We start from the raw sequence: 15692 nt of genomic DNA on the forward strand, positions 1-15692 counted from the left end.
AGTTCTCCTGCGTTCGTCGTGTCCGTTTTGGGGATCCAATGTTGTTCTGGTTTTCGCACCTCAACCTGACTGGGGGGAGGTCATTTGTCCGAGTTTGCTGAATGATGGCGGCATCTCATTTTATCGTGGCCTAGCCTATGGCAGAAAGTGCAGAATTCTGGAAGGTTTTCGTACTGAACCGGTTGCCAAAAGCCAGAGCTTCCAGTCCCTATCCTGACCTTGTCTGGGAGGTCACCGAGGACATTCATTTCGACGCAGCAACGGGCTACACCGGGTCTGGACAACGATGCGATTGAGGCATCGAGTTTGAGGGGCTCTCCAATGAGCCGGCCAATGGATAAAAGTGGCCATTTGGCAAAGAGATGAACTGGGAGATGAGGGAGAGAAATCCAAACTGGGACCAGTGGCGATTCCGCGTCTACTGTAACGGAAGGCGTCCACTTGAATGTGCGCATGGGAAAACCCTGGAAGCTCCATACTCCTCGCAGCCAACAACGGAGGTAGTCCCCCTCCTGGTCAAACCGTATCAGGATGTGGCAGGGGTCCAAAAGGCCAATGGTGAACTCCCCCTTGAACCCAATCGTACTAAAATCCTTCCTCAAGGACTCCAGATTTGGGTGACCTTTTGAAAATTTCCCAACGAGCGCAAACTTGAAGGCAACGGACAAGGTTTCGACGTCTTCATCAGTGAAAAAAAGAGCGGGCCTACCCTTGTACAAGGATGGCTCTTGTACGATAGAGGTGTGATTTGCAGCAAGTGTTCGAGAGAGGTGAGCAGGGGGTGTAGGCTTAGGATGGTGGCGGAGGATGTCAGTAAAGGACTTGGAGGGCACTGGCGCACCTCCTGTCCTCGGCTGAAGGGCTGCCATGGCAGCCCTGGCGACTTGCAAGGCAGTTACGGTGAAACCCTAGCGACGGCCATATTATTCGCTTCTCTAATACATACTTTGCTTTTGTATACACTAAATTTGTGGTCTAAACTATTCAATGAGAGTACCGAAAACAAAAGGGGTCACTCAAATTTGATTGTTTGTCATAAAAGATCAATCCCGGCACTTTTCTTTTTAATTTTTTTTCCACTTCTATTGAACCTCCAAGGTCAGTCACATTGGTTGACTAGCTTCAAAGTGAGACAAATTTTACCGTGAAAATGTCCAGTGTGCCTAACCAGATTCAATCCACATCTGAGTGAAAGCAAAAATGTACATTACTTCTTATTTGTGTTGAAAATTTGGAATGATACTTTAGGCTTTCGTTTCTCTATGTATACAGAATTTATCAGTTGTTCTCCCATTCGAGCCTTTAAAAGTATAATTTTGTTTCAAATAAGAACCTTAATGATCATAATTTTACGTGTCAAAAGGGGATGGATTCTCTCAACGGACTATTCTTTACTTTGGTTGTCATGAAAAATAGGAATGATGCTTTGGCCATTGTTTTTACCATCTAAATACTTTTTATCTTTTGCATCCTTATTTGAACCTAAATTGGTGGTTTATTTCAAAAGCACTTATGATCACACCCGATACTGAGGAAGGAGATTTGAGAATTTTAAAAAATGGCAAAGATGCTCAAAAATTTTGAAAGGGACATCAAATAAAGAAAAAAGTGAAAAAGGAGAGAAAAACTATAAGTTGGGGGGAATTTGATTCTACCATTGATATTTGAGCTTCAATATCAAAAAGAAAGAGAAGGCATCCATACTCTAAAAATTAGGGAGCTTTCAATTCTATCATTGATATTGGGATATCAGTATTGGTAAAAAAAAAAGAAAAAAAAGAAAAAGAGAGAAAAAAAATGTGAAAAAAAATGATGAAACAAAAAAAATGCAAAGACATCCAATGTTGAATTTCTTTTAGTGATTGATAAAAAAAAAAGAGTCAAAATGGGGTCCCGGGTTTTGAGTCCAAAACTGGGGCAATTTTTGGGAAGAAAGGCGATCTTAAGTGCGTTGTTCTTGAAAATTTTATTTCTTTTAACTATCGTTGTCAAGCCACATTACAAGTTCATAAAGTCCATTGCTGACTTATCTTTCATGACAATTTAAAGTGAAAATCTTGCCTCTAAGGAACCTACCAATCACTCGTGATCATAAGGTCATAACTTATTTCCATATGTTTAGCTATCGTTTCTACCCATACATTACAAGCCTATAGAGCTTATATGTTGACTAAGTTTTCTCAAGAAATAAGAGTGATAAACTATTTGCTTTCACCAAGATGTGATATTGAATGAGTTAGACACAATTTGAACACAAAAATAAGACAGATCCTGACATACCATCTCCCTGCGCCACCTCAAAATCATGAATAATACTCATTTGATTGGTCCTAAAAGATAAGCTAACAAGAAGGGGACCTTTTTTCCTCAACACCGCTCCCAAATTGAGGAAGAGATCTTTTGCAAGTTGGTTTTATTTTGAGAGATTTATCATGGAATGTTCTACATGACATTTAAAGTTTTTTAGTAAAAAAATGCATTTTCTATTGTACATCAACTCACATTGCATGTTAGTTTTCTAAATTTTGAAAAAAAAAACAGTTTTCTTGTTTTGTCCAAATAAATGGAGAATCACTGTAACAAAATTTTATAATAGGCCCAAATTGAGGCAAATTTTTTGTAATATATTTGTGAGATTTTGTCAAATAGGTTCAAATTGAGGTAAAAATTTTATAATACGTTTGTAAGATATGTCCAAGGTCAAGTATATTTTTCAAATTTTGATAAGTCAACATTTTGCATGAACCTTAATTGTTACATCATTGCTCAAAAAAAGGGAAAAGAAAAGAAAAAGAATTCTGAAAAATTCAACCATTTTGAAAAATCCCCAATTGTGCAGGTGTTTATGATTAAGATTCAGAAAAAGACGCAAGTCAAAATCTTGCAAATTTGGAAGTTAATCACGAATAAAAATGGTGCAATAATGTTGCATTGCAAAGTGAAAGGTCGCCTATTTATTTAGAAGGAGTACATACTTCAGCAGCCAACTTGAGAAAAAAAGAGAAAAAAAAACTGAGAGAAAAAAAGCAAGAAAAGAGACTTTAAAAAAAAAGGGAAGAGAAGAAAAGAGAAACTCAATTAGAGTTAAACTGGAGCAAATTTTTTGTTCTTATTAGGCCTATATTGGGGCAAGTTTTGGAAGGTTGCAATCTTAGGATCATTTTTAGCCTATGTCATGATGGATCTTCAATACTTAACCTTTTCTTCACACTCCATCGGTGCTCATTACAAAAGGCAAAACATTACCGATTTCCCCTTTTTGCAGTATTTTTTTTTTAAGGGAAAATTTTTTTAATCATTCGGCAAATGAGATGGACGACATCAAAAGGGGTCAAATGTGATATCTTTCTTTTTCAAGAGCCATTCATTCAAATCTGGTCATTAGCAATAGATGTTTTGTGATACATAGTCGAGTATGGCTGACTGATGCTAGAAAATTGAGAAATTCAACACAAGTTGCAACACAACTCTTGGGGAGCAGTTTTGACATTGAAAGATCATGCCTGCATGGTTCTCAAAGTCAAAGGGATCACATGGTGGTGGTATTATGTGATTACTCTTTCTACCTTCTCGAAAGCATGGAAAATGTGGCCTTTGTTAAATATGATTTACACTGGGCAAATATCAAAAAGAGTAAGCTCCAAATTTGGAAATGCATTTCAAATCTGCTTTAAAAAAAAAAAAAGAAAAAAAGGGCCCTAAACTGGGGCAAGTTCTGAAAATTGTGATTTCAAAAGTTATTTTAAGACCGTTTTATTTTGTTGGGCTTGGGTTTTATTCTATCAACCTCGCCAGACTTGAGTTTTATCCCACTGACTAGTTTTTATTTCATTGGGTTTGGGTTTTATCTCACCAATCTCGGCAGGCTCGGGTTTTATCCCACTGATCGTTTTTTATTTCGTTGGGTTTGGGTTTTATCCCACCAATCCCCACTGACCGGTTTTTATTTCGTTGGGTTTGGATTTTATCCCACTAATCTCAGCAGACTCGAGTTTTATCCCACTGACTATTTTTCATTTCGTTGGGCTTGAGTTTTATCCCACCAACCTCGGCAGGTTTGAGTTTTATCCCACTGACCGGTTTTTATTTCGTTGGGTTTGGGTTTTATCCCACCAACCCCTACTGACCGTTTTTATTTTTGTTGGACTCGAGTTTTATCTCACCAATCTCGGCAGGTTCGGGTTTTATCTCACTGACCATTTTTTATTTCGTTGGGGTTGGATTTTATCCCACTAATCTCGGCAGGCACAGGTTTTATCTCATTGACTGTTTTTTATTTCGTTGGGTTTGGATTTTATCCCACAAACCTTGGCAAATTTGAATTTTATCCCACTGACCGGTTTTATTTCGTTGGGTTTGGGTTTTATCCCACCAACCACCACTGACCGTTTTTATTTTTGTTGGACTCGAGTTTTATCCCACTAATTTCGGCAGGCTCGGATTTTATCCCATTGACCATTTTTTATTTCGTTGGGGTTGAGTTTTATCCCATCAACCTCGGCAAGCTCAGGTATTATCCCACTGACCGATTTTTATTTCGTTGGGTTTGGGTTTTATCCCACCAATCTCGGCAGGTTCGGGTTTTATCCCACTGACCCTTTTTATTTTTGTTGGGTTCAAGTTTTATCCCACCAATCTCGGCAGGCTCGGGTTTTATCCGACTGACCGTTTTTTATTTCATTGGGCTTGAGTTGTATTCCACCAACCTTGGCAGACTCGAGTTTTATCCCACTGATCGTTTTATTTTGTTGGGCTCGGATTGTATTCCACCAACCACGGCGGGTTTGGATTTTATCCCATCGATAATTTTTATTTATATTGGACTCGGGTTTTATCCCACCAATCTGTTATTTCCTGACAATCAAATTTAATTTCCTGTTGGCGAGCTCAGCGTCCGCCGCGCACCCTTCTACCTCCCTCCTTGGAGCATAACCGCGTCTTTCCGCGCATCTTTTTCTAAATTATTTACAATCCACTTTTCTTGACTATTTTGATTAATAATTGTACTTTATCATTCATTTTGTATTTTATGTTTAGAAGTTCTGAGAGCTCAGACTTCTTTGACTTTGTAAAGATCACAGATGATCAATGTACTTGTTTCATTGTTGTTCACTCGTATTCGAACTACGTTTGACCTGATTCCCATGGCGGGATACGTAGGCAATTCTACATGAGTTCCGTCACGTGTTTTGCAACATTATTGCATCATTTTGCCCAATAATTATAGCCAAGTGTTGGTTTGTAATTTTAGTTCAGGTGCAATTAGAAGAAATAGGTAAGCAATTTGGTGTCTACGTTTTTGTCTTGAATTTCTTTGAAACTCTAGACAAAAAGCGGCAAGTTGTAGACACCAAATTTTTGTCAATTTTTAATATTTTCTTGAATTTTTTCTATTTAATGAGTTATTTATTTTCTTACATTTTAATGTGTATTTTTTTCATTTTTTGCAGGTTTATTTTAGGAAAAAGAAAAACAAACAAACAAAACAAAGAAAAAAGAAAATCAAGAAAAAAAAATCATCATAATCATTTTTGTTTCACGAAAACCACTATTAACCCATTTTTACACTCCATCCTCATTTGACCTTTCTTCTCATTTTGGTAAAAATCCATCATGTTATTTCATGCATATTTCTTGTCATTTGGAAAACCATTATTTTTACTAACCAAACACACAAGCTCCACTTTTGCCCCCAACATACATATCTCGCCTTTCGTTTGCTCTGAAGAGACGAGCCAAAAAAGAAAACACTCCACTCTTACTCCTCACTCTTTCCCTCTCTCGGACTTGGGCAGAAGAAAGAAAACAGAGAAGAAGAAAAATCTGTCCCTCACTCTCTCTCGATTCTATACCCCCCACTTCGCTCAATTCACACAACATACAAACACACTTGCAGACAACAAAAGGGAGGCAGCGACTGGTTGAGCTATTGGAGCTTGGCAATCTCATCAAAAACTTTGGCCAAGGGACCAAACTCTTTGTGACGACCCCACCTCTCCCAAGGGCGAACCCAAGGGTATCGGCGGGCCGCCTGCCTAGCTCGCGCCAGGACTCGAAACACAAAACTAAGAGAACTGTCTATAATATATACAACCACCTCAAGTTCTAATTACATCTTCAAAAGCGTCAAGTCAAACCTCTCTAATATACTATAACAACAACCAGTAGAAGGTAGACCTTAAGGAGGGTCCTTATACAAACCACCAAAACAAAAACAAACATCCTAACTGTCCAACTATTACAAACGAGACCTAATTATACTAACGGCAGAGTCCCAAAGTTCCCCGCGTCGTCCCCTGCTAAGGAAAACAAAGGAAACGGGGTAAGCTAGAAGCTTAGTAAGTAAACAGGGGTAAAAACGTAAATTTTACGTAACCACATTTACACAGCAGGAGTAAAGCAAAAGCAGAAAAATAACATCACATGATAAGGATACATATGGCTTCAAAGCCAAGTCATTTGCCATGCGTGATCTCCTGTCGACACTCCGTCGACCATAAATAAGGTCCGTAGAACTTCACTTGTACACCCACCGGACACCTTATCACCCTCACTGGCCAGTCACCTCACAAACTTGCCCGGACGAACGAAATCACAAACTTGAGCTTGAGTCACAAGCTCGGATCACAAACTTGGTTCACAACTCGGTGAACCGGATTCACAAACTTGGTGACCTCAATCCAAGTTGGACTGACTTTGACCAAGCCCTAACCGGCTCGAATAGTCCCTCGAGGTATTGAGATCAGCCCCAAACTCACAAATTTCACAAAATTATTCAAAAGTTACCCTGAGCCACAAGCTCAAGGGTTTTAGTTCCAAAATTGCTCAAGCCATGTATAGATAGGTGCGCAGATTAGGGTCTAGGTCGAGTGCGATAAAGTACACCCTCGCCTAGGTACCCTCTTCATACAAATCGAAACACATAAGCAACGAACACACAAGAGCGGCCTGAATACTTACTCAAAATACCAAAAGTAGTACTAAAGCAAAATCGCTTCGCGCGTGTTCGCTAGTAGTGGGCCCCACCGGCTCCGCCTAGCTCACCACTGTCTGAAATAGAAGATTTTATCACATTATATCACAAACGGCTACTAACAGATCCAAAACAAGCAAAACGGCAAAAATCGGCACACGCGCTCGCGCGGAACAGCAAACGGAAACGGCCAAATCGGCCATCTCAAACCGTTTTGATCAAAGGTTAGGCTAGGAATATCGGATCAAGATGAGCGAGACACCGTTTCGAAGCTATGAGGAAGGTCTACGATTCTCATGAAGACACCTTAAACTAGATCCGAATCAACACAAGTCGAAATCATGGAAAACGGTACCAGAAGTTTGCACTTTGAATGACAGACAGGGTCTGTTTACTGGACCATAACTTCTAGCTCACAAGTCCAAATCAGGAAATTCCAAAGGCATTAGAAATCTGAGACATAAGGCTAAAACTTTGATGTTTTGGCCAAGACCTGAATCCACTCAGAACAGAACGAAAACTGAGTGTCAAAGTACCCGTCAGAACTGTCCAGATACAAGGCAGTTCTGACGATCAATCTTGTTTTGGTCATAACGGAAGCTACGGAACTCGGATTTCCACGCACTTTATACCGTTTCAAAGCTGAGACCAAGATCTACATTTCTTACGAAGGAGTTGACACCCTGATCGTACGAGATAAAAACGGAAAACCCACGGTCAGAAGCTGAAATTCAAAACGTACACAAACTAATGTCTAAAACAGGCTTGAGTGTTCTGTCTATAACTCAGAATACGCTAATCCGTTTGACCTGAAATTTTACAAAAATATTCAGGACTTAAGGGGATACAATGTTGAAGAAGGCAACTTTGTCCAGTTTTGAAGGTAACAAGGTCAAAAATGCAAGACACTATACCAGAATCGCAAAACAGGTTCACAAACCGTATTCTAGTACAAACATCATAACTCAGCCTACACAAGGCCAAATCCAGAAATTCCAAAGCCATCCGAAAGCTTAGAAACAGGGATACATTTCATCAGAAGACCTCAACACCCAAATCCAAAACAATTCCAGGCAAAACAACCCATTTCAGACGCAGTTCTAACATCCTGATGAACCCAGAACAGCAATAGTAATTTCAGCTTATCTCATTCTACACTACTCCAATTGACCTGAAATTTTACAGACACCTTTAAAACATCAATACCTACAACTTTCATGTTTTAAGTCAAGGCCAATTCGGCCTCTATCTAGGACCAAAAATTTCGGACAGAATGAAGAACCAAGAACCCTAATTTTCCAGAATTTCTTCCAAAACAGAAATTGATTGCAATTATCAATCATTTACACCTACTAGAGTTATTAAACATCATTTCCAATCATCAAAGATAGCCACACCATCATGATCATATTAAACCAGAAAAATCACCAATAAATTGAAAACTTCATCAATTCATCCAAAAGCAAGAAATAACCACAAAATTCATCACTTTAACTATCACTAGGCATCAATTAAGCTTCATTAGATGAAGGAGAAGGTTCATTCATTACTCACCTAGTAAAACAAGAGAGAGAGAGTTGCTTGACACCTTAGCTTCTCCAAACACTTCACCAAACTACTAAATAACACCTAATGAAGAGATTTTATGGAGTAGAAACAAGTTTATGTGATTGTTTTGGAAGATTTGAGCTAGATAGAAGCTAGAAATTGGAAGAGTTTTCTTTCTTCTTTGTTCAAGATGGCCGACCAAGAGGGAGGAGGAAAGAGTGAATTTTTGGTAAGTTTTTGAGATATTTTAACTAAATGGTAAAAAGTCAAAAAAGTGAATAGTTGTCCAACAAGTCCAACCAATGAGATAGTGACACTTGTCACTCCATTTAAAGCATCTCTATCCTTTTTCTCTCTCACATCAATCACATCACAACCTCTACTTATCTCTTAACACCCGATAAATTTCACCCAGTGTCCGGAACTTAACCTAATTGGCCGAATTTTTCCGAACATTTCGCACTAGCGGGTCCCACGTCCGTTATATATCCTTAATTTCTCAAAAACTAACCGATACTAGAAAAATCATCTAAAACCTATATTTACTCATAAGAATTATCTGGGGAAAGTTCTAGTAAAGAAAAATGTAGAAAAGGCGGGCGATAAAGAAAAAAAAACCCACTTAAACTTTCTAATAAAATAAACTAGGGTTTTCAACCTTAACCGAGGTTAGGGTTTTACTCCTTAGCCTTAAAACCCGAATTCCATCCCACCGATTTACGAATAACCCTCATCTCAGCTTACGGACGGACTGGGGCCTCACAATCTCCCCCACTTAGGACAATTTCGTCCTCGAAATTAATTCTTTGGTCCAAGCGTACCTTCGAAACCCGCCGAAGGATTAGTCACTTCAGGTTGACCCATTGCATAGACTCTAGCTGGCCCTTTGGGTCGATTTTCCTCTGCATTTGACGGCTTAGCTGTAGTCCCTTCAGTCGGTGGCTTAGGTTTCTCCTTTTGTAACTTAGGGCACTGGGCGATCAGATGTTCTGCACTACCACACTTATAGCATCTTCGGATCGAACTGTTCTTCCAACAGTTTTCGTCAGTGTGATTGGCCCCACAGAAACCACAGATTGGCTTAATGCCCGCACTTGGCCCTCCACGCTGGGCACTCCTCTGGGGCTCTTGCCCTACTCGTCCTCCTCTTCCAAATTTACCCTGATTTAGGGTTCCTGCGGGTCGAAGACCATCTGTTCCTTGACTTTTCTTAGAAGGTGACTCACTTTGCGAGCTCTGTCCAGTCACCAAATGGCTCGAATCGGGTTGTCTTCGTTTCCTCTCATGAAAGGATTTTACCTGTCCCCTAGCTGTCTCAATCCGCTGTGCTTTTTCTAGTGTCTGGCCAAACGTGTCCAACTGAGCAGCTGCAAGTGCCTCCTGGATCTCCACATTTAAACCTTGAACGAAGCGGCGGATTCGTTTTTGCTCCGTTAACACTAACTCCGGGGCAAAACGGGAGAGCTTTGTGAACTGGGTCTCGTACTCCGCTACACTAAGTGTCCCTTGACGCAAGCGGATAAAATCATCTTCCCGTTTCTCTTGTACGATGGGAGGTAAATATTTTTCACTAAACTCTCGTGTAAAGTTGATCCATGTCCAGGGGGTCTGTTCCCGCTCCCACTTAGCTCTGATCACATTCCACCAGGCTCGAGCGGCCCCCTCAAACTGGAAAACAGCAAAAGATATCTGCCGCTCCTCCGAATACCTAAGTGCGGCAAATATATCTAGCATACGGTCCATCCAGTTTTCTGCTAGATCAGGGTTAGATCCACCTACAAACTTGGGGGGTGCGAATTTTTGGAACCGTTCTAAAGCACGGTCCTCTCCCTCGTGATTGCCCGGATTATTTCCCGGGTTTCCAGCAGCATTCCCATGGCCCTGACCCTGTTGGTCAACCATACGTTCCATCAAGTCAGCCATTCGCTGGATGGCTGTAGCTACTTGGTCTGGCTCTTGTTCACGTTCCATTTCAGGGCTTCGTCCTCGCCCTCTACCTCTACCTCGAGTACCGGAGGCCATTTAAATGCCAAAAGTCTATGGATCCAAGCATAACGTGTGCTTAGTATTCAAACTAGAAACAAAACAAAACACAAACAGATACACGAAAGGCACACAAAGGATAGGTGCAAAAGATAATACTCGAATATATACATTTATTTACAAAGTCACACCAAAAGGTATACAAATTACCCGACCTCCAGTCGGGTCAAAACCCAGTATACACACGAGCACTCTGGCTCCAAAATCTAGTCAGCCAACCAGATAACAAAAGAAATTAGCCAGGCCAGTTCTAACAAAAGTAATCTGCCAGCTAATCAAAATACGAAAGCGACCCTAAACGCCTCCCCTAGGCCCCCGGTTCCCTACGGAACCTAAAGTACCTAGCTCACCTATCTGCTCTGGCCCGGTAGCTCGTGGGGGTGCCTCCGCGGCCATGTCTAGTAAGACCCCACAATCAAACGTGATACTCCGGGCCCTCTCCCTGAGCTGCCTCTTCATAGCGAAGAGGTGCTGGTGTGTGTCTCGGAGATCCTGCTCCAGGTCCCTAACGCGCAACGCCTGCCAGCGGCTAAACTCTCTAGCCTCCTCCAGCTGCGCCCTCAAAGTCTCGACCGCCTGGTCTAGGTGATAACGCTCGTCATCCATCGCTAAGACAACCTCGTCAGGATAGCTATAGGTATACCAGCACGCACAGGGTCGGCGCGACACCTGGCCGAAGGGAGAATACAAAGTGTAGGGCTCCCCAAGCCTCCTCCGATAGCGGATCGCCCGCTTACGCAGCACCCGGTCATCCGAGCCCCTCCCACTCGGAGGTCTCGGTCCCGGTCCCACGCCGCTAGAACTGTCCGGATCCATACCTACAAACATTAATTCGTTAGTTAACCGGCATTTCAACTTAAAATATATCATTCAACTTAAAGAGAATCACGTAATCCTAATGAACCTATCACGTATGTCCCACAATTGCCTAAGTCCTCTAACCTAGGCGCTCTGATACCACCTGTGACGACCCCACCTCTCCCAAGGGCGAACCCAAGGGTATCGGCGGGCCGCCTGCCTAACTCGCGCCAGGACTCGAAACACAAAACTAAGAGAACTGTCTATAATATATACAACCTCAACAAGTTCTATTTACATCTTCAAAAGTATCAAGTCAAACCTCTCTAATATACTATAACAACAACCAGTAGAAGGTAGACCCTAAGGAGGGTCCTTATACAAACCACTAAAACAAAAACAAACATCCTAACTGTCCAACTATTACAAACGAGACCTAATTATACTAACGGCAGAGTCCCAAAGTTCCCCGCGTCGTCCCCTGCTAAGGAAAACAAAGGAAACGGGGTAAGCTAGAAGCTTAGTAAGTAAACAGGGGTAAAAACGTAAATTTCACGTAACCACATTTACACAGCAGGAGTAAAGCAAAAGCAGAAAAAAAACATCACATGATAAGGATACATATGGCTTCAAAGCCAAGTCATTTGCCATGCGTGATCTCCTGTCGACACTCCGTCGACCATAAATAAGGTCCGTAGAACTTCACTTGTACACCCACCGGACACCTTATCACCCTCACTGGCCAGTCACCTCACAAACTTGCCCGGGCGAACGAAATCACAAACTTGAGCTTGAGTCACAAGCTCGGATCTCAAACTTGGTTCACAACTCGGTGAACCGGATTCACAAACTTGGTGACCTCAATCCAAGTTGGACTGACTTCGACTAAGCCCTAACCGGCTCGAATAGTCCCTCGAGGTATTGAGATCAGCCCCAAACTCACAAATTTCACAAAATTATTCAAAAGTTACCCTGAGCCACAAGCTCAAGGGTTTTAGTTCCAAAATTGCTCAAGCCATGTATAGATAGGTGCGCAGATTAGGGTCTAGGTCGAGTGCTATAAAGTACACCCTCGCCTAGGTACCTCTTCATACAAATCGAAACACATAAGCAACGAACACACAAGAGCGGCCTGAATACTTACTCAAAATACCAAAAGTAGTACTAAAGCAAAATCGCTTCGCGCGTGTTCGCTAGTAGTGGGCCCCACCGGCTCCGCCTAACTCACCACTATCTGAAATAGAAGATTTTATCACATTATATCACAAACGGCTACTAACAGATCCAAAACAAGCAAAACGGCAAAAATCGGCACACGCGCTCGCGCGGAACGGCAAACGGAAACGGCCAAATCGGCCATCTCAAACCGTTTTGATCAAAGGTTAGGCTATAAATATCAGATCAAGATGAACGAGACACCGTTTCGAAGCTATGAGGAAGGCCTACGATTCTCGTGAAGACACCTTAAACTAGATCCGAATCAACACAAGTCGAAATCATGGAAAACGGTACCAGAAGTTTGCACTTTGAATGACAGACAGGGTCTGTTTACTGGACCATAACTTCTAGCTCACAAGTCCAAATCAGGAAATTGCAAAGGCATTAGAAATCTGAGACATAAGGCTAAAACTTTGATGTTTTGGCCAAGACCTGAATCCACTCAGAACAGAACGAAAACTGAGTGTCAAAGTACCCGTCAGAACTGTCCAGATACAAGGCAGTTCTGACGATCAATCTTGTTTTGGTCATAACGGAAGCTACGGAACTCGGATTTCCACGCACTTTATACCGTTTCAAAGCTGAGACCAAGATCTACATTTCTTACGAAGGAGTTGACACCCTGATCGTACGAGATAAAAACGGAAAACCCACGGTCAGAAGCTGAAATTCAAAACGTACACAAACTAATGTCTAAAACAGGCTTGAGTGTTCTGTCTATAACTCAGAATACGCTAATCCGTTTGACCTGAAATTTTACAAAAATATTCAGGACTTAAGGGGATACAATGTTGAAGAAGGCAACTTTGTCCAGTTTTGAAGGTAACAAGGTCAAAAATGCAAGACACTATACCAGAATCGCAAAACAGGTTCACAAACCGTATTCTAGTACAAACATCATAACTCAGCCTACACAAGGCCAAATCCAAAAATTCCAAAGCCATCTGAAAGCTTAGAAACAGGGATACATTTCATCAGAAGACCTCAACACCCAAATCCAAAACAATTCCAGGCAAAACAACCCATTTCAGACGCAGTTCTAACATCCTGATGAACCCAGAACAGCAATAGTAATTTCAGTTTACCTCATTCTACACTACTCCAATTGACCTGAAATTTTACAGACACCTTTAAAACATCAATACCTACAACTTTTATGTTTTAAGTCAAGGCCAATTCGGCCTCTATCTAGGACCAAGAATTTCGGACAGAATGAAGAACCAAGAACCCTAATTTTCCAGAATTTCTTCCAAAACAGAAATTGATTGCAATTATCAATCATTTACACCTACTAGAGTTATTAAACATCATTTCCAATCATCAAAGATAGCCACACCATCATGATCATATTAAACCAGAAAAATCACCAATAAATTGAAAACTTCATCAATTCATCCAAAAGCAAGAAATAACCACGAAATTCATCACTTTAACTATCACTAGGCATCAATTAAGCTTCATTAGATGAAGGAGAAGGTTCATTCATTACTCACCTAGTAAAACAAGAGAGAGAGAGAGTTGCTTGACACCTTAGCTTATCCAAACACTTCACCAAACTACTAAATAACACCTAATGAAGAGATTTTATGGAGTAGAAACAAGTTTATGTGATTGTTTTGGAAGATTTGAGCTAGATAGAAGCTAGAAATTGGAAGAGTTTTCTTTCTTCTTTGTTCAAGATGGCCGACCAAGAGGGAGGAGGAAAGAGTGAATTTTTGGTAAGTTTTTGAGATATTTTAACTAAATGGTAAAAAGTCAAAAAAAGTGAATAGTTGTCCAACAAGTCCAACCAATGAGATAGTGACACTTGTCACTCCATTTAAAGCATCTCTATCCTTTTTCTCTCTCACATCAATCACATCACAACCTCTACTTATCTCTTAACACCCGATAAATTTCACCCAGTGTCCGGAACTTAACCTAATTGGCCGAATTTTTCCGAACATTTCGCACTAGCGGGTCCCACGTCCGTTATATATCCTTAATTTCTCAAAAACTAACCGATACTAGAAAAATCATCTAAAACCTATATTTACTCATAAGAATTATCTGGGGAAAGTTCTAGTAAAGAAAAATGTAGAAAAGGCGGGCGATAAAGAAAAAAAAAAACCCACTTAAACTTTCTAATAAAATAAACTAGGGTTTTCAACCTTAACCGAGGTTAGGGTTTTACTCCTTAGCCTTAAAACCCGAATTCCATCCCACCGATTTACGAATAACCCTCATCTCAGCTTACGGACGGACTGGGGCCTCACAATCTCCCCCACTTAGGACAATTTCGTCCTCGAAATTAATTCTTTGGTCCAAGCGTACCTTCGAAACCCGCCGAAGGATTAGTCACTTCAGGTTGACCCATTGCATAGACTCTAGCTGGCCCTTTGGGTCGATTTTCCTCTGCATTTGACGGCTTAGCTGTAGTCCCTTCAGTCGGTGGCTTAGGTTTCTCCTTTTGTAACTTAGGGCACTGGGCGATCAGATGTTCTGCACTACCACACTTATAGCATCTTCGGATCGAACTGTTCTTCCAACAGTTTTCGTCAGTGTGATTGGCCCCACAGAAACCACAGATTGGCTTAATGCCCGCACTTGGCCCTCCACGCTGGGCACTCCTCTGGGGCTCTTGCCCTACTCGTCCTCCTCTTCCAAATTTACCCTGATTTAGGGTTCCTGCGGGTCGAAGACCATCTGTTCCTTGACTTTTCTTAGAAGGTGACTCACTTTGCGAGCTCTGTCCAGTCACCAAATGGCTCGAATCGGGTTGTCTTCGTTTCCTCTCATGAAAGGATTTTACCTGTCCCCTAGCTGTCTCAATCCGCTGTGCTTTTTCTAGTGTCTGGCCAAACGTGTCCAACTGAGCAGCTGCAAGTGCCTCCTGGATCTCCACATTTAAACCTTGAACGAAGCGGCGGATTCGTTTTTGCTCCGTTAACACTAACTCCGGGGCAAAACGGGAGAGCTTTGTGAACTGGGTCTCGTACTCCGCTACACTAAGTGTCCCTTGACGCAAGCGGATAAAATCATCTTCCCGTTTCTCTTGTACGATGGGAGGTAAATATTTTTCACTAAACTCTCGTGTAAAGTTGATCCATGTCCAGGGGGTCTGTTCCCGCTC

At 41.4% G+C, this 15692-nt stretch overlaps 1 protein-coding gene across 1 annotated transcript; it reads right to left on the minus strand.

Annotated features, from left to right (window-relative positions):
- Positions 1–14870: 14870 nt before the first annotated feature.
- Positions 14871–15613, minus strand: LOC113755699 (the record flags this gene model as incomplete). Its single annotated transcript, XM_027299631.1, has 1 exon — positions 14871–15613. A coding segment is annotated over one exon (743 nt), but the record flags the coding sequence as incomplete, so codon positions are not given.
- Between the last annotated feature and the right edge of the window lie 79 nt (positions 15614–15692).

Source organism: Coffea eugenioides, unplaced genomic scaffold, assembly GCF_003713205.1.
Source record: "Coffea eugenioides isolate CCC68of unplaced genomic scaffold, Ceug_1.0 ScVebR1_1654;HRSCAF=2540, whole genome shotgun sequence".
NCBI classification, from domain to species: Eukaryota; Viridiplantae; Streptophyta; class Magnoliopsida; order Gentianales; family Rubiaceae; genus Coffea; species Coffea eugenioides.